The sequence below is a fragment of the Balaenoptera borealis genome (assembly GCF_965194805.1).
Source record: "Balaenoptera borealis genome assembly, chromosome: 11".
Taxonomy (NCBI): Eukaryota; Metazoa; Chordata; class Mammalia; order Artiodactyla; family Balaenopteridae; genus Balaenoptera; species Balaenoptera borealis.
In genome coordinates, this window is record NC_138868.1 from 72,265,083 (window position 1) to 72,284,864 (window position 19,782).

Here is a 19,782-nt window from a genome sequence, read left to right on the forward strand (position 1 = left end):
AGAGACATAGGTAGGAACCAGACCCTGAGAAACCTCAGGTCACATTAAGAAATTTGACTTTTATTCTAAGTGCAGGGGATTTTTATGCAGGAGTGTAACACTATCTGATTCACAGTTTTAAAAGATCACTCTCATTGTTACAGGCAAAATTGACTGTGGGAGAAAAGTGGAAGCAGGAAGATCATTAGGGGGCAATTACAATCCAGGTGGAAAATGATGGTGGCCTAGACTTGGGCAGTGGAATGAAATTTAGGGTGTATGTTGAAAGTTGAATTGGCAAGACTTGCAAATAAACTGGATGAGAAAAATGAAGGAAAATGAACTGAAGTAGGAGCCCTGGGATTTTGGTTTGAGTAACTAGTATGATGGTGGTGTCCTTTACTGAGATGTGTAAGACTAGGGGAGTAATAGCTTCGCTAAGAAAAATCAAGATTTGCATCTTGAACTTTATGGGGGAAGGGACATTTTCTATTGTTTTGTTTCATGTAAAGTTCAAAGAAAGAGTTCTAGGGGAAAAAAGCTTTTCTATGTTCAATTTTATGATCTCTTTACATTTGAAACCAAGTTGGGGGAGTTGAATTTTCATTTGTTCAACAAATATTTATTGAGCATCTACTGTGGCCAAGGACTATGTGGTCAGATACCAAGATGAACTAAGCAAACAAGATCCCTGCTCCCAGAGTGGTTGTTTACGGGGAAAGTGTAAGGACGATTGGTGATTTTTTATTTTCCTGTTCGCTGCCTTATTAAAACTTCACCTAACGCCTGAGTAGCCATCTTACATTAATAACTGCATCTAGTGCTCCTGGCAGTTGGGCCCACCGTTCTAAAAGTTCAATGTCGGTTAATACATAAGGAAGCTCTAATAGTGACACCTCCCCTCCCACTAGAACTCAGGCTTTTTAAAAAATAAAAATTTTAACAAACAATACGAATACAACCTTTGCTTTGAAGACTAATATTTTTGCAGGAATGGTACCTTTATAAAGATCGTGGTTGCCCCCGTACTTATTTGTTCTTTCTTCATATCCAATTAAATGAAAATACTAGTCTTTCCGTAGCCCAGCTCTCTAGGGTTGTTGGGTCTAGCTCAGGAGAAAGGAAGCAGGAGCCGTTGGATTTAAACAGTTTGGTGTAATCCTTTTCTACGCTCTCTCTCGCTAGCCGGGGACGTGGTGTCTGCTACCCGGGGCTTTCCGTCCACGCAGTACCGGAATGAAGGAGTCTGGGAGGGGGTCGGGAAAAGAAAAGACGGAAGAGACATTAAGTAATTGGTTCTTGAAGGTATAAAATGATGCTTAGGGTCTACTCTTAAGCACTGATTTCAAATGCCCGCCCCCTGGGCCGTTTCAGCCCCGCCCCTTGCTGTCGTCACGCCGACTTCCACCTTGGCCTCCGCTGATTGGTCCCCGCCTCCGCCTCTGAAGGGCGGCTAAAGAGCTTGGGGTTTGCTTCCGGGTCTTGGGCTTTAGCCCTGGGCGCAGAGGTTTCTGGGAGCCAAGAGGTATGATGGCGTCTGTATGATCTCCTGAGGCGACTGCATCGGAGCTCGGCCAAAGTGAGCGGCAGCAGGAAAGCAGACTGTGAGTGGGGCGGGAAAGGGCGGTTGGGGACGGAGGCGGAGAAGCGAGCGCGGGCAGAGGAGGCTCTGGAGCGGCGGGCGGGTGGTGGAGCTCAGCGCTTGTCAGGAGAGTCCCCAGTCCCGGGCTGGCAGCGGAGAGCGCAGCGTGAAGATGACTCTGCAGACAGCGTTAAACAGGGTCCGGCCGCCCCCACCTCTCTCCGAGTGGGGCAGGGGTGAAGAGTCAGCGGGTTCCCTGTGACAGCCCGAAGGTGAACCCCCCAGAGGCGCTGGTAATGATAACCCGGGGCAATGTGGAGGGCGGCGGCGCCCCCAGAGGCCGGCAACCCTGTTTCTCCCTCTCTGGGTACATCCCTTTCCCTTTTTTTGAAAATCGAGAGAAGTGTACCATTTCCCCCAGTTTCCCCCGACACTTGCTTTTCCGACGCTTACGGATGTTTTAGTAGACTCATCTGCTATGCAGTATCCTTTAGTTGCTCAAAACCAAAAGTAGCATAACCTTTGGCGGTGGGTTCCTGTGTTTTGAGCATTTCTTAACCTGTAATTTGCAGAAGATCTGATTTGTATTACGTGGGCTGCTGTAGAAGAAAATTGGATCAACGAAAGGTTGTTGGAGAACTTTGCCTGTGTAACTGTCATCAAAGTCTAGCTTTTTTTCCAGGACACTCAGTAGCTTTGTCAGTGATTTTTTTATATATCTTTTTTGTTTTTGTAGTTACTATCCTATTTTCTGCTGTGTGAGATTTAGATAAAATGGGAACCTTAAGGAGTCTGGTGGAGTAAGGTTAAGCTGAGATTTTTTAAAACTCGGACATGGCAGTACTGTATTTTACGAGTGTGTTGACATGTCAAGTCTCATCATTTCTTAATAATCCTATTAGGAATATCCCCATTCCACAGATGACAGAAACTTAAGCTTGGTGGTTTGCCGGAGGTCACAGAGCCAGAAGGAGAACAGGAACACAAACTCATATCTTCCTGACAGACTAAATATCTGCCATGTTCCTTGTACACCCTGAGCCTCATTATTTGTTTTGTTCATAACTTTTGAGATTATTTCAAATAAGTTTTGGGGAATAAGTTAAGGAAATTGTTTTACAAGGAGGGATATTGATTAATACTTTATAAAAAGAGAGTTCGTCCTATTGGAAATAACTTGACAGTGTTTTTCTTCAAAGCATAAAAGATGACAACAGCAGCTAGGCCAACTTTTGAACCTGCAAGAGGGGGGAGAGGAAAAGGAGAAGGTGATTTGAGCCAACTCTCAAAGCAATATTCAAGCAGAGACCTACCCTCTCATACAAAGATAAAATATAGGTAATGAAGCCTTTTATGTTTTTCTTGTTTCACAAAGCAAGACCAACTCTGTTGAATGACATGGTCATGAGATAGTACCATGTGTGGGTTATTATCACTTATCTATTTTCATAGGAGTAGAATGCAATAGTGTTTCTGACACTAAAATTACGCTCTATGATTGTAAAATGCTACTAGATATTCCTTAAGCATAAATTCCAATTAACGAGGAATTTCCATATGTAAATGGAACAATAACTAATACATTACTTCAGAGGCACCAGGCTCTGTCAGTACTAATCAATATGATGTTAAAAGTGTTACTCTAACGAGATCTGAATTAACATACTAACAAAAAGACATTTTGATCAGCCTACAGCCTTATTATAAGAAAGTCTGTGATTTAGTTTGAGTTTCTTGAAATATTGGCTACATCACAGAATGTCTGTTAGTAACCTTCAGATTAGGGTGATCTTGTCCATTTCCCGCAATGGGACTTTATGCTTCAGGGACTCAGGACAAAGTTGCTTTTCGTGAATTGTCTTCCATTACTACAGCCATGTGTTTTTTAGAAGTATTTCTGCCCTGTTTTGTTTCTACTTTAGACAGACCACTCAGGATGCCCCTGAAGAAGTTCGGAACCGTGACTTCAGGAGAGAGTTGGAAGAGAGAGAGAGAGCTGCTGCAAGAGAAAAAAACAGAGACCGGCCAACCCGAGGTGCCAACACTACCCCAGATGTTTCTCTCATAACATTATGTTGACAGTAGTTTTTCTTTCATGTGGTAATTGGAATGGATTACTATTTTTGTTTGTTTGCTTTTAAATATGGGTGTGAGCTATAACAGTTTCTTGAAAGATTTGATTGGATTAGAGATGATAATGAAGTTGATTCCAGTTCCATCTTTTTATGTTTCTGTGTTAGAAAGAACTAGGTGATCTGGGGGTATTTAGCAACCGTTGTTTGAGTTCAGATCAAGGAGTTTTTTAACTGTTTACACAGCCAGACTTTTTGAGGCCGCATGGTTTCTGTCTATGAAATTCTTCCATTTTTATTTCTAGCATATGTAAACTATTTCCTAAATTTCCTGAGAGAGGCTACAGTTCCCATATTAAAATCAATACTTTTATTAATTCATTCAATAAATATCTGCCAAGGGCTTATTTGCCAGGCACTGAGGTTATAATCCCTACTGTCATGCTTAAGACCTAAGCTCTTCTTGCCCACAGGTCCCTAAAATGTTATAAGAAATGCAGGATTTGATTCAGTAAGCTAAATAATGTTTGTTTTCCCCCAGAACATACAACCTCCTCTTCAGTGTCAAAGAAGCCTCGGTTGGACCAGATTCCCGCTGCCAACCTCGATGCAGACGACCCTCTAACAGATGTATGTTTTACTTCGTCCTCTCATCTCCATGTAGTAATTTACTTACCATTTTCCTGAAATACCTTTTTATCTATTCTTTTGGCTTTAAGAAGCGACTTGTATTTATTTTTACTTACTATTATTCAATTATAGCTCTGATTTCAATGCTAAACTCTATAGTTTATTTCAAAAGAAAAAGCATTATCTTGTGGTTAATCAGATTTCAAGTTTGATCTCTGGAGAGCCAAAGAAGGAAGAGATCTATTAAAAGATATGCTTCCCTAAAAAATAATTCCCTGTATTAAACCATGGAAATTGGACTAGTTATTCCCCTTCAGAGGGCACTCTTCAGACTGGGCTCTTTATTGATAGCATCCCCTGCAGTGAATGTAGGGGCCTTTCCATACTTGCTACCAGTGATGCCCCTTCCAGATGTTCACTGCACTTAACGGCTCCCTCTGTGCTTAGGGAGGAATGTGATCTAAGTGGAAGGTTGTTAAGGATTGGCACTTTAATTAACATTAAAATTTAGTGGGACTGCACAGTCTGTAATTAATTTGCAGTTTTCTACATACAGAGGAAAAACCTGAGTGACTTTTCAAGGGTAGCATCTAATTAAGCATATATATTAGTAATTCTAGAGTTGACAGACTAAATTAAAAATTAACTCAATAATTCAATATAAGGAACTCAATTTTAAGTGAGATATAATGATTATACATTTGAAACTATTTTTTTCTGAGAATTTAGCACCCTTTTCTGTACCTTTGACTATCTTTAATTCCTAGTTGTTTTGAGCTATATAAAATTATTTTGACTCCCAGGGTCAAAGTATGTGGTGTGTATCAGTACAAAGTGTTCCTTTTCTGGTTTTAGAAATATTTTCATATGTAAATTCCCATTTGACTATGTAAATTTGAAAGGTCCTTCGTTATACTCTTTGCTGTTATAATGTCTAAAATACATCAGAGGTTGACATTTTAGTAAGTAAATGTAAGCTTTTTTTGGGGGGTTTTATTTTATTTTTTGGTTGTTGCTAATTTTAATCGTTATTTAGGTACATTTATCTTTCCCTCTAGGAAAATTAATTCTGCTCCAAAGATTTGATAAGTGCCACTTCTATGGAAGAAAATGAATAATCTTTATTTTGTCTCCCATCTCCTGGGCCATCACCATTCTTTTTTAGGAGGAAGATGAAGATGAAGATTTTGAAGAGGAGAGTGATGATGATGATACTGCAGCTCTTCTTGCAGAGCTGGAAAAAATTAAAAAAGAAAGAGCTGAAGAGCAGGCCAGGAAGGTAAAACCAGCATGTTAAATATTTGCATCTTCTCACGTAAACTAAAGTAGAAGTGTTTTTTAAATCAAGTAATATCACCTTATATTAGAAATCATCCTTACCATGTTTCGATATTATAGGACCTGTAGGTCTATAGATCTGGTGATTCCTATGACATCCTGAGTCTCCTGGTTATTTTAGAAATTCTTTCCAAATAGTTCAGACATACTCGTCAAAATGCTCTTCATTCAGTTATTTGTTCAATAGACATATAGTCAGTGTCTGTTAAGTGTCAGAAGAAACAAAGATGATTAAGATGTAGTCATAGCCTACAAAGAACCCACAGGTATAATGAGGCCATCTTTATCTCTCTCCTTGTCTTCTGACCCAGCCTTCTTTCCAGGCACTTGCTGAGGCCATCTGTCAATAAATTTTATATAACCTAGCTTCTCTGAGTCCCCACAGTCTCTACATTTACACAATGGAAGGAAAGAATGTCTAACTCAAAGACAGTTAGACGAATTAAATGGGATCCATAGTACGTACCTTTAAACTTTGAGTGAATTACCCATAGTAGTAACAGTAAGAGACAAAACTTGGGAGGCAAGAGCAAGTCAGAGTGCTAGAGATTTGCTGACCAGTGCTAAAGGAGTTTGAACTCTCTTCCAAAGGACGTGTGGAACTAGTCCATTTCAGCTGGAGATGGTAAGGTTGGGTATGCATTTTAGAAAGATTACTCTGGCTGAGGTGTGGAGGGTAGAGGAAAGAACTGAGTAGGGGGCTGTTCCAATAATCCTCACATGCAGTTATGAGAATCTTGCATGACAGGAGTTGGATTTGAGAGAAGTAAACAGATGCTGATAGAGCTATCAAGGAGATAAAATTGACCAGAGAAAGTGACTGATTAGCTGTGGCAGTTTCTGGGTCGACGTTCGTGCTATACACTAATCAGGGAATGCAGAGGATGGGCATGTTTCAGTGGAGAGAAAAATGATGAGTTCTGTTTGGCACATACTGAACTTGATATATTGTGAGACACTCAAGTAGATATATCAGCCTCCACTTTCTTTTTTTTTCTCCCCTGGCCACACTGCACAGCATGCGGGATCTTAGTTCCCCAACCAGGGCTCGAACCCATGTCCCCTGTAGTGGCAGTGCAGATTCGTAACCACTGGACCGCCAGGGAAGTCCCTGCCTCCACTTCCAACCGGAAAAGAGCAGCTTTTGTAATGGGCTTCTGTGTAAGATTTCATTTGAACCAAGAATTGCTCTATTTAAAAAAAGGAAAGAGACTTGGGGAAAAAACTGGTGTAGGTCAATGCTTAGAACCTAGGGAGGTAGAGTTCATATGGATCAGAAGGGGCAGGGAAGAATTCAGAAAAGAGGAAGATTTGGGGGTAGGCTTTGAAGACTGCTAGAGTTCAGATTTGAAGAAGAAAAATGTTTAAAACTACAATTCTTGTCAGAATTTGGCATAGGATAGCATAACTCCTGTAGAATTGTAAGACCATTCCTACACTGGCACACCACAAGAGGGCAGTTGTTCTGTTCCAGATTCTTTTGGCCTCCCTAACAGCTGTGGATACGCAAAGAGACATTTAAATGAATTTGGTTGACCTTTAAGGAGCATAAACATTTTAGACAGAAGATCTTGGTAATTTTGCAAGGTTCATCTGATTTCTTTGTACAAAATGTGTCGGTGTTTTTTTGGAGTTGAATGACAGTTTTATTCCATTTGTCCCCCATTTCCCTGTCTGGCTTTCTAGTGGCTGGTTTTTGAGGTGTTCCAAAATGTTTTCAAACCAGTCAGCCTGTGTCAAGGGCTGGGAAACTTTCTGTAAAGAGCCAGATAGTTAATATTTTAGGCTTGCAGGCCATACAGCCTCCGTCTCAACTATTCAACTCAGCTAATTGTAATACAGGCAGCCATAGGCAGTGCATAAATAAATGGATGTGACTGTGTTCCAGTAAAATTTTATTTACAAAACAAGATGGTTCAGATTTGACCAAACCACAGGCTGTCCATCCTTTATACCTGTAGTCATGAAACAGTGTACCTGGTACTTGAGTATGAAAAGAGTTGGCACCTTTTTTCCCCAGTGCTATGTATGGCAATCAACCAGTAACTCTAAAGGAGATAATATTCCGAACATAAAATGATCAGGACCTTATTACATCACATATGTTCTTATATTATAAATTTGGATACATTGTATGCTTGAGCTCCTGTTTGTCTAGCATCTCAGAGATACGTCTTTTTACTTTTAGCATCAATATAATTTGTTAAAAATAAGTATGTAATTTTTAGAAAGCTATCTGTTCTTTATCTATGGTGGATGCTCCTGACTTTTGCTTGCTTAAAGTCTGAAAATGACCTAAAGGAATTTTCCTGTTAATTTCCCTGAAAATTGCATCTTCTCACCTCCCAATTATTTGGCCTCATAAAAATGAAATCAGTTGTTCGCACTTGATTATTAAAATGACGTATCTTTAACCTGTATAGAAAATCAGGTAATTTTTCCAAGTGGTCTAACACAGGTTCATTATAAATAGACTTCCAGAAAGTCCTTTTTCCCTTGGTATATTAAGTCATCAATTTTGTCATCCCCAAAACACAGCAAAGTGGGATCTATGTTTGATTTAAGATAGCATGGAATCAGGTAGATCTAGAAGTTATGGCTAAGGATTTTAGACATTTTATATTTCTAATTCTAAGAAGGAGACTGAGGGTGATTTGAGTTTAAAGAGGTTAATGCTAAAATAAAAGTGAAGAAAGACAAGCATGTAACTGATGACAGAGATAAAAATAGAAAGTCATTAACAATAAATCATAAAAATAAAATGGGTAAACCTCAGGTAAATTAGTAGAAATGCATGTTTACTGAATATAGTTTTTTACATGATGGTTTATCTTATTTTAGGACATAATTCTTGGTTAATAATAACTTGTCACCAGTCCTAGAGATGCAAGTTTACATTGTTAGTAATTCAAAATAAAATTATTTTTAATCACAGTTATATATAACCCTTCCTTAAAAATTGAGATAATTGCTTTGCTAAATGTGTCTTTTTGATGTTTAATATGTTCTTAAATTATTAGAATGTTTATAGATGTAGTCTCTTAAACACTTATGTAATTTTGTATGTACTTTAAGAAAGAAAATAGATTTAAATACGCAACTCAAGAATGTCAAAGTCAGAAAAGACTAATGAATGTATGATGGCAAGCATGAAATATTTATAATGAAAATGCCCAATTATTTTATTTTGATAAGTGAGACTTTTCTGGTATGTCTTAAAAACAAAGAAAAAGCAATACTACCTTGATGCTGATCCCATCTCCCTCTTAATATCCTAACAGTCTTTTAAAATATGAGTTACAAGATTGACGCCAGAAGTAATATAAGTAAATAAGAATCTTCCCCTCTTGTTGGCAGGAACAAGAACAAAAGGCTGAAGAAGAAAGGATTCGTATGGAAAACATTCTGAGTGGAAACCCTCTCCTTAATCTCACTGGCCCATCCCAGCCTCAGGCCAACTTCAAAGTTAAAAGAAGGTACTGTACAATAATGGGTTGGAGAGATATATACATGTATGTATATATATACACACACACACACACACACACAGATTATGAGTTTTATAGCAAACTATATTATGTAAAGCTTCTAATACCCACTTTCCACTGATATTTTTCTCTATCACATTTTGGAATAATGGAAGGAGAATGAAAGAAAATAAACTTATTTTCAGTATATATTTACAGTAACCAGCTGTGTACCAGAGATTGTTCTAAGTACTAGAGACAGAGCAGTGCACTGAGCCCTTGACCCTACAAAGCTTACATTGTAGTTATATGTGTCAAGGGTCCCCAAAACCATCCTTCACATTCAGAGACTAGAAGGTCTCAGGGGGCTCAGCATGTAGCTGTTCTCATGACTAACTTAGTTAAGATACACAGCCAGATCATAAAGGGAAAAGGCACTGAAGGAAGTGTGTGTGCTTCCTTATGCTCTGTCCCTCCTATGAGGGGTCACACACAGCACATTCTTTTCCCAAGTAATGAAAATGCAGCAACATTTGTGCAGTGTTGCTGCCCAGGAAAACCCATTAGAGACTCCCAGGGTTTTTATTGGCTGCTCATATAGGCAACCTCTGCCTAGTACATACCAAAATTGAGACTTCCGGAAGGAAAGCAGGTGTTCATAAACCACATTATTTGTACAGACAGTCTAGACACAGTGACAGTGAGAAGATTCCTGCAATCCAAGTTTCCAAATGCCAGCCAGGGACCAACCTTGCAAGCAGCCTTCCTAAGGACAGCAGTCTGTGTGTGTGTATGATCGAGAAACCCTGCTGTAGGCTTAACATTTAAACCATATCTATTATTTCTCACCACCTCTACTGCTGCCATCTCCATCCGGAGTGATGCAGTCCCCCGAACTGGTCTGCTTGCATGCTCACCACCCTCTCCATCCCTACCCCCAGGTTTTTTCTTTAACATAGCGGCATTATGATCCTTTTAAAATAAAAGATCTCAATCTCCTGTTCTAAACCATCCAGGAGCTTCCTGACTCATTCATAGTAAAAAACAGGAACAAGTCTTTACAATGGCAATTGCATAGGCAAGGGAGGATTTGCAAGAAAGGTGACATTTTATTAGAGACTAGACTCCAAGGTATTTGACCCGAGCTATTGAAAGGATAGAGATGGGGAAGAATGTGAACTGAGGTGGGGAGGGGGAGGGACAGATTTAAGACATGGTAACTTTGGGATGATGTATATGTCTGTGTGGAAATGTTGAGTAGGTAGCTTGATACACAGTTCTGGAGTTAGCCCAGGCTAGGGATCATGAATTTGGGAGCTGTCAACTTACAGAAGTTCCCTGAAGCCATGAAGACTAGATGAGGTTACTTAGTGAATGAGTATAGCCAGAGAGGAGGTCAGAGGAGTGAGCTTGGGATAATATTTTGAGATCGGGTAGATAATAAGCTGTCCATACCTGGAATAGTACCTGGTACGTACTAGGTGCTCAGTAAGTATTGATTATTTGAATTATGAATGAAAAAACTAGGCTGAGAAGGAGCAGCCAGTGGGGAAGAAATGAACCGAAAGAGGCTGGTAGGTGTCTTGGAGTCACACAGACAGTTTCAAGAGGAGGGGAGTGATTATCTAGGTCAGATACTGCTGACAGGCCAAGTGAAGTGGGTACTGCAAAGTGGCGGTTGGAGTTAGGGCCCTGGGAGAGCAGTGCTGGTGTTGAGAGGGAGGGGTCAAAGCCTGTGGGGAGTGAGTTGAGGAGAGAGTGGGTAGAGAAAAAACTACATTGATTTATATTTGTATTAAGCTATATAGTTCTGCCTTGTTTGGATGCACATAAAATTGTTTGGAGACGAAACATGTTGTCTTAACGTGCAGATCACATTTGACCTAGCTCTGCTCAGCTTTTCACATTTCTCTGTACTGCACCACTGATGACTTAAAACACTTTTCAAAGATGCCCACGTTCTTTGCTTATTTTCGACGTGCAGTTTCTTCTGGCGTGCATATGTCCACAGGCAAACACACACATTATATAGGCTTTCATTTTATATATGTTTGTGAGAGTTTATGTATTACATGTATGGGTTTGTGTTTTATATGCTAGATGGTATTTTGAAATCATAATCTTTATTTTCTATAAAACATGTATTTTGTAGCCCATCCGTGGGTGTTTTTTTTTTTTTTTTTAAGCTTACACATTATGAAATCCAACCAGGAGAAACGAACTAGAGGTTCCTGCCCTAAGCTCTTCAGCTGCTCTTTCTTTGTGGTTAATGTAGATGTGAGCCAATATATGAGCCTTAATTGTTTTACCCCAATAGTTTCTTCTTTTGTCCTAAATTGTAAATACTACAGTGAATGATTACTAAATGTTAACTGATAAAAGAGTATGTATAAAATCCTTAAAACCACATAATCTAACTATAGTAAATCGTCCAGCTATCATCTAGAGCTGTCCATACTAATCAGGGTAGAACCAGGTACTGCCTCTTTGTTTTAGACCTGAAAACATTAAATATTTATGTAATATCTGCTTTTTAACTCAAAGTTTCTTATACTGGAGAAATAATAAGAATGTTGTGTATGTTCTAAATAAGGATTACCCTTCCTATTACAAAAAAGCAAGCTAACAGCCTATTAAGAATTACTTTATTCTTTTGGGTGTAATTGCTACGGTGAATGATGTACAGGTTGAGCATCTTTTTGTGTGATGAATAAGCTTTACAGTTCACACGGTGTTCTTGTCTGTTGATACAAGCATTGTAAGATTGTTCATTTTCTTTTTTTCTTTCAGGTGGGATGATGATGTTGTTTTCAAGAACTGTGCAAAAGGTGTAGATGATCAGAAGAAAGACAAAAGATTTGTAAATGATACGCTGCGATCTGAATTTCACAAAAAGTTCATGGAGAAATATATTAAATAGTACAGTTTTATGTGCTTAATTAAAGCCTATAAAATGTAAACGATATGACTTTATTTTGGTTTTTTTGTTTTTCTCTCCCCCCCCCATCTAAATTGTGTATAGGCTTCCCTAATTTTAAGTTCCAAAATATCTTTTCCTTTATTGATTCCTAACTTGATAAGGACTGGGAATTGGTTTAACCAATTGCCATCTCAGTATTTCCAGTCATATGTTTTTCTTTTGAATATGGGAAAAGGAATCTGCTTGTAATAAATATTTTTAATAATCTGTGTCAAATCTGTGTCCCCACCTTTTTTGTTGAAATGTGTGCAGCTTATAAAACACTGCATATTTTCTTTCGTGTGTTGTATTTCTTTGTGTTAACTTTTTCTCCTCATATCTCTAACATTGACTTAAAGTCAGTTAATTCATATCTCCTCTGTATCTTTTAAAAGTGTGATGAAAAATTAAAGAGATTCCATTTTGGACCACCATGTTGGTATGGAAGACTGTCATCAAGCAGGAAGCGCCCTGAGTGTGTGTCTGAGGGAGCATGGGGTACCTCTCACTTCTGCAGGCGCCCCTTTCTTTTCTCTCAGCCCAAAACAAGAGCTCCTTAAGCATGCCTAGGAAGCATGTGACGTTCACCTGTGTCTTAGTTACTCAACTGCCATGTTTCTCTTGAATGAGATAGGTAGAGTTTGCACACTGACACTCATTAGATACAAAACCTTGGAGGGTTTAACATCAATACATGAAATAAAACCTTTGGAAATAGAATTGTTTGTTATCTTGGAGGATACGGATACGGGAAGTGGGAGGGTCTCTACACAGCTGGAAAATGAAGTTTCCCTAAACCTGGGCTGGGATTTTAAGGATGTCACATTGATAGGAAAATGTGAGACCAGAAATTGAGCTTTCTCCAGATAGAGACCCATTCATAGGATTCCTCAGCTGTGAATGATGTTGAGTTTGGTAAGGTTAAAGATAAAATTTTTTTTTTTTTTTTTTTTTTTGTGGCTGTGTTGGGTCTTCGTTTCTGTGCGAGGGCTTTCTCTAGTTGTGGCAAGCGGGGGCCACTTCATCGCAGTGCGCGGGCCTCTCACTGTCGTGGCCTCTCGTTGCGGAGCACAGGCTCCATACGCGCAGGCTCAGTAGGTGTGGCTCACGGGCCCAGTTGCTCCGCGGCATGTGGGATCTTCCCAGACCAGGGCTCGAACCCGTGTCCCCTGCATTGGCAGGCAGATTCCCAACCACTGCGCCACCAGGGAAGCCCTAAAGATAAAACTTTTAAAGCAAAAATAATGTGTTAGTTATCACTGGCTATTTATTTAAACCCCTTTCTCTAGGATACCCAGTGGAAGCTTGGACACAGGTTGTATGTAACCTGAGTCAGGAGTAGGGCTGGAATCGAAGCCCAGGTCTTGACCACGTTCATACCCTGCTTGCTTTTTTTTTTTTTTTTTCCCCAACTGAGCAATTTACACATAAATTTGAATACCTTGACTAGTATTTTTTTTAAGCCTTTAATAGTACTGAAGCATTTTTATCTCCAACTTTACAATTTATAAAGTGCCTTTACGTTCGTTTTTAATTTTCTTCATAGCAACACACATGGGAAGGAAATACTGGGTTATTCAAAGCTAAGGAAATAAAATTCAGGCCAAGTGATTGGATCAATGTTAACACTTGATGGGAAACGTATGAGTGCCTTAAAACTACATGAAGATGTGCTTATAGAAATGAGAAGCATTGTTTAGATTTCCAAAACTAGTTCTTGGGATTATGGGTAAAGTCTTGAGGAAAAGAAGTAGCACCATATGAACGTTTTAGCATCTGAAAGGCTTATAATTCATACCCGGGGGTACAATTTAGGTGCACCCTTACCCCGAGATCCACTTCAGATAACCTATTTGAGCCTGACAGGTTCAGGAAGGATCAAAGTAAAGCTAATTTCAATGATTTCTTTATCCGTTTTCCTACTATTTTCCAATGTGAAACATTATGTAACTGGTCATAGATCAAGGACACATAAATGCTACAGTTTCAGCTCTCAGATCTATAAAGCCAGTAACAACCTTCCTAGCGAAAATGCCTAACATCCTCCTTGCAAAACATCTTGCCTAGGTGTGACTGAGGAAACTGTCCAATCCCTTCAAGAGCCCATGCTGAGTGCCAAGAGCCAGGGCTTTGAAGCCAGATGCACCTGGATGTGAAGCCCAGCTCAGTCACCTCGGGTTTCACTAAAGCTAACTAGCTAACATTGCACCAAATGTGCTTGTACTGCATCCGTTTAATCAACACCGCTCCCTGTAAGGCAGGCATTATTATTTTCCCTGTTTTATAAACAAGGAAATTGAAGTTTGTAAGAGAAATTTTAAAACAAGCAAAGTCATAAATCTTTAAGAGGATAGGGCCGAGGTTCAAACCTTGAAGTTTCTATTTGCAGCCCATCCTCGTAACCGCTATGCTTGACTTCCTCTTCATGTGGAAGAGCCCTTCTGACATTTCTCACCTATGAAACAATAGTAACAAGAGTGATGAGTAAGGGGGTTTGATGGGAATTAATTTAAGGTGTGAGTACTTGGCAGGCATATAGGAGGGATTTCATCCACGTTCTCTTTCTACCTGCCTCTACTAGCATATAGCAGGGGCTACTGAAAAGTTTGAAAGCCTGTTGTTTTGTCCTGTCATAAAGGTCTGGTTCTGAATTAAGAGTTTCCCTAGCCCCTCAGAGCTTGAGTTGGGCGATAGGTATGACCTCGAAAGGGATTGCTTTTGCTTGGTTGCCAGGATTAGAAACCCACTAATAGAAACTCAAGTGAAATAGAGGTTTATCTTTTTTTTTTATAATTGAAATATATTTGATTTACAATGTTGTGTTATTTTCAGGTTACAGCAAAGTGAGTCAGATATATATATTCTGTTTTAGATTCTTTTTCATTATAAGTTATTACAAGATATTGAGTATAGTTTCCTGGGCTATACAATAGGTCCTTGTTGGTTATCTATTTTACACACACACACACATATATATATGTGTGTATATGTTAATCCCAAACTCCTAATTTATCCCTCCTCCCACTTTCCCCTTTGGTAACCATAAGTTTGTTTTCTATGTCTGTGAGTCTATTTCTGTTCTGTAAATAAATTCATTTGTATCATATTTTAGATTCTGCATATAAGTGATATCATATGATACTTGTCTTTCTCTGTATGACTTACTTCACTTAGTATGATAATCTCTAGGTCCATCCATGTTCCTGTAAATGGCATTATTTCATCTTTTTCTGGCTGAGTAATATTCTATTGTGTATGTATTAGTATATATACATCTTTATCCATTCATCTGTCAATGGAGGGGTTTATCTTAACAATAGTTAAAAGGCACTTCCTCTGTCCAGCTCTTACTCTGCTTCTCTCTTCATCTGACCCACTTCCTCCACAAAACTAGATTTCTGCACCCAAAAAGCCTAGAGGTCACTCATTTATGATCCTGGCTTCCCTGGAAAGGAATCTTCATGATCTTGTAGGTCCACTGGCCGACAGACCCTCTGTGTCGTGAGACAAAGCTTGTCCAGCGAGCAGTGGCCAGGAACCAGGTTACCTAGTACAAATGTGGGCCAGAGCAGGGAGACATTCACAGAACAATCTTTGGTATTGACGTGGCTTGAGATACTCAGCTACTCACATGGTAGACAAAACCTAGACACCGAGATTTCACAGCTATAACTCGAGTCTCAGGGGTAGTGCCTGCATCTCCCGCCAGGATCTAGCACCACGATGGGCACATAACAAAGGCTGCCCCCTGCCCCCAGTGCAGGCCTGGCCATAGGCAACCACCCAGGCCCAGGTGGAAAAGCGGGGACCTAGTGACCAGAGGCCTGGGTGTCCTGGCAGGAGCAGGCCCTGCTGGGTCAGTTTCCTGCTGGTTTCTGGAAACTATCATGTCCACCAGGGAGCAGGGTGGGACATGTCCTGTCTTTGAGACACCTTCTTAGAAGTAGGACTAATGAGATTGAACCACTTGTGGGGGGAGAGGGTAGATCAAGTGAAAGGGAAAGGAGTTTAGTGGGAGCTGCTGAGGGCTGGGATATTGGCCCCAGGGCCCTCTTCTCTGGGCCACGGTCCAGGGAACACGGAAGAAACAGGATCAGCCTGGGACTCATCTTTCAGTAAATGCGAGGGACCGTTTTGTTTCTGCTGGTGGCGTTGGGATGCAACCCTCACACCTTTCTCTGAATCACACTCCCACAGACATCCTAGCTCTTGGAATCTTTTTATACGGAAGCTCTTTTAGGTGTTTTTCATTTTCAGTTTTTAAAATGTCCTGTTCTCGCCTGGCCTAGTTCTCAGACACTTCAGGACAGGAAAGAGGAAGAAGAAAGCAGTCGTGTTCACACTCCTGAGAGAGGCATCTGCCAGGTTCCCTCTCCAGGGTGATCTTTTCATCTAATCATATTTTCACGCAGCCTCCCTCTGGAGAAAGAAGCAGAGAGATGTCTCCTAATGGCCCCAGACTAATTGGAAGCCGCTTCCTGGGAGCTGCCGTCTCCATCGGTGCTAGAGTCTGAAGAAGGAGGAAAAAGGAGTGGGGATTTTAATAACCTTCTGACTATGTCAGAGGGAAGGGTTCTAATGTCCTGAAATTTCCTCAATACTCACACTTCCTTGAAAGTCTAACTCTTGGACTCAGAGGCCTATTTCCAGAGCGTGGGTTAACTAAGCACTGGGTGTTGAGTCACTCTTTGGAAGCACTGACTTCAAAGAAGCCACAGGGAAGAAAACGCTGCGGATGAGGAGAAAACTGGGATAACAGAAGTGGCAAAGCTCACAGAGCATCAGAGCACGTCCCCTGGGGCAGCAGGCCCTACAGACCAGGTTCCCACACCTCCTGCCAGGCCACGCCCTCCCTCCATCCACCAAAGAGCTGCTCCCTGGACACTTCCCTGTTTAAAGCCTTCAACAATTAGGCAATATGATGGAAAACAATCCCATTCAAGATAGCTACAGAAAATGTAAAACACATAGTCATAAACTGAACAGGAAATGTACAGGATCTCTTTGAAGAAAACGCTAATATTCCACTGTGGGGCATTAAAAAAAAGACAGTAAATGTAGAGAAATACCTATTGCTGGATGGGACAACTCGATAATGTAAAGATACAAGCTCCCCACCCCCAAAAAATTATTATGAAATTTTAGGAGGTTGGGATTTTTTTAATTGATGTTTTGACCAAATCACTTCAAATTTTTCTGTTAAAATAAATTTGTAAGAATATCCAGGAAAAAAATCTGGTAAGGAAGAATAATGAGAGGGCTTTTCCCCACCAATAAACAATGTATCAGAAATATACAAAAATTAGTGTGGTACTGGCAACAGAATAGAGAGATGGAAAAAAATGAAACATGGTGAAAAGTCCAGATGCAAGTGCAGGTACATAAAATAATTTTGCAGATAAGAAAATTTTTAAAAAGAAACAAGAAAATCAATAGGGCCATTTGCAGCAATATGAATGGACCTAGAGATTATCATACTAAGTGAAGTAAGTCAGACAGAGAAAGACAAATATCATATGATATCACTCATATGTGGGATCTAAAAAATGATACAAATGAACTTATTTACAAAAACAGAAATAGACTCACAGACATAGAAAAATTTATGGTTACCAAAGGGGAAAGGGTAGGGGAAGGATAGATTAGGAGTTTGGGATTAACATGTACACACTACTATATATAAAATAGATAAACAAAAGACCTACAGTATAGCACAGGGAACTATATTAAATATCTTGTAATAACCCATAATGGAAAAGAATCTGAAAAATAATATACGTATACATGTATAACTGAATCACTTTGTATACCTGAAACTAACACAACATTGTAAATCGACTATACTTCAAAAAAAAGTTAATGAGAAAAGAATGAACTATTCATTAGATGGTGTCAGGAAAGTTTACTAACCATTAGGTAGAAAATAAATTGCTAGTATCAAGCACAAGACCACAGGAAGGCTAATAGATTCAGTCAATAAAGAAAGAAACTCTTTTTAGATTCCGATAGTTTAGTACTTTCACAGTTAGCAGAAGGAAGTAACCAAGGGTGCCAGCTCCCTGGGGCCCTTGTGCAGGGCAACCCCGAAACAAAACGCACCAGGTGACAGCAACGCTAAGACAGAACACCCTAGTGAGAAGAAGCCACTATCAGGCAGCTACGTTTCATAGCTTCCAGCTGTGCCCAAAGGGAGGTGAGGCTGAAAGCCTCAAACCTCATCAGAACCTGGCCCAGGGAAGCTGCCCTTAAGAGACAGAGAATGGAGTGAGAAATAACCCTGTAGCTGCTCAGGCTCCCAAGGTGTTCTGCCAGGATACAGATCGGCTGAGCTCAAGACCTGCCCAGGTGGCCTATGGAGACACATGTGCTGTCCTGGGTGCCAGCACAGAGCTGTTCCCCTACAGCTACTTCACAAGTCCTCCAGGATAAATTTCATGTGGCTTAAAGATTTAAAGGAAAAAATAAATAAATGCACTGGAGAAAAATATAGGTAAAATATGTGTTTAATGTTGAACTGAGATGGCCTTACTAAGCATGATATTGAAAGCAGAAAACATTTTTAAAGAGCTAAATTAGGACTTCCCTGGTGGTGCCGTGGTTAAGAATCCACCTGCCAATGCAGGGGACACGGGTTCGAGCCCTGGTCCGGGAAGATCCCACATGCCGCGGAGCAACTAAGCCCATGTGCCACAACTACTGAGCCTGCGCTCTAGAGCCCGCGAGCCACAACTACTGAAGTCCGCATGCCTAGATCCCATGCTCCGCAACAAGAGAAGCCACTGCAATGAGAAGCCCACGCACCACAACGAAGAGTAGCCCCTGCTCGCCACAACTAGAGAAAGCCCGCATGCAGTAACGAAGACCCAACATAGCCAAAAATAAATAAATTAAATAAATAAAATTTTGAAAAACCTAAATTAATTACATAAAAAGATTTTGTAGATCAAAGAACTTAAAATGCTGGTATTATGATTAAATTTTCTTACTTAGCTTTTTTACTCAGAGTTTCATAGTGCCTTTATTTTCTTCTCTAGTGTCTTCATTTATTTATCTTCATTTTAAAAATTATTTAATTATATGAGATAAGCAGTCGAGTTCTCTCTTTTCTAGAACCTTCCAGATGGAGTAGTAGTCCCAGCATGAGTGTAATTATTGGACAGCTTTTAATGCTCTCCCACATAGCATCCCCTATTTTCAGTGTCCCATGTCTTCTTCCTTCTTAGTTTATGCCCTTTTATTCATGGAGTACATCCTGAAATAAATTTCTAGGAAAGGGTGAATGAGGGGTAACATATCTGAGTCCCTTATGTCTACATCTAGCTTTATTCTACCAACCCCACCTTCTCCCCCTGCCACACACACACACACACACACACACACACACACTTAATTGACAGTTTTCCTGAGTATGGTTTAAAATAAACTTCTCTTAGAATTTAAATGCTTTGCTCCATCTTCCTCTAAATTTCATTGTTGCTCTTGAAAACTCTGATGCCAATCATTTTTATGTTCCTTTGTATATGTCCTAGTTTTGTTTTTAATATCTATAATCTCTTGGAATGTTCTCTTTTTCTTTGCTGTTCCAAAGTTTCACAATGATATAGCCAGCTGTGAGTCTATCACCATTAATTATGTTTGATTCTCAGTGAGTCCTTTGGTGATTCATGGCCTTCAGTTCTAGTAAAATTTCTCATCCCTCTGAAAATATCTCTTCTCCATTTCCTCTGTTCTCTCTTTTGGAACTCCAACTGCTTG

The 19,782-nt window shown here is 39.9% G+C and overlaps 1 protein-coding gene across 3 annotated transcripts; it reads left to right on the plus strand.

Moving 5' to 3' along the window:
* Nucleotides 1–1,437: 1,437 nt before the first annotated feature.
* CWC15 (CWC15 spliceosome associated protein homolog) lies at nucleotides 1,438–12,461 on the plus strand. Of its 3 annotated transcripts, none has more exons than XM_082341959.1 (7): nucleotides 1,438–1,583; nucleotides 2,761–2,899; nucleotides 3,484–3,596; nucleotides 4,175–4,263; nucleotides 5,429–5,542; nucleotides 8,959–9,077; nucleotides 11,859–12,461. In XM_082341959.1, exons 2-7 carry the CDS (start codon nucleotides 2,769–2,771, stop codon nucleotides 11,986–11,988), a joined length of 696 nt encoding a protein of 231 aa, XP_082198085.1. In that variant the 5' UTR covers nucleotides 1,438–1,583; nucleotides 2,761–2,768; the 3' UTR covers nucleotides 11,989–12,461. The 3 variants fall into 3 exon arrangements, with proteins under 3 accessions (XP_082198085.1, XP_082198087.1, XP_082198086.1); XM_082341961.1 differs by having other exon boundaries at nucleotides 1,460–1,558; XM_082341960.1 differs by having other exon boundaries at nucleotides 1,466–1,583; nucleotides 2,746–2,899.
* The last annotated feature ends 7,321 nt before the right edge of the window (nucleotides 12,462–19,782 follow it).

Coding starts and splice junctions, on each gene's coding strand:
- CWC15 (XM_082341959.1), top strand. CDS start 2,769: ATGACAACAGCAGCTAGGCCAACTTTTGAACCTGCAAGAGGGGGGAGA. Junction 3,597..4,174: donor CAGAGACCGGCCAACCCGAG/GTGCCAACACTA, acceptor GTTTTCCCCCAG/AACATACAACCTCCTCTTCA. Junction 9,078..11,858: donor AACTTCAAAGTTAAAAGAAG/GTACTGTACAAT, acceptor TTTTTCTTTCAG/GTGGGATGATGATGTTGTTT.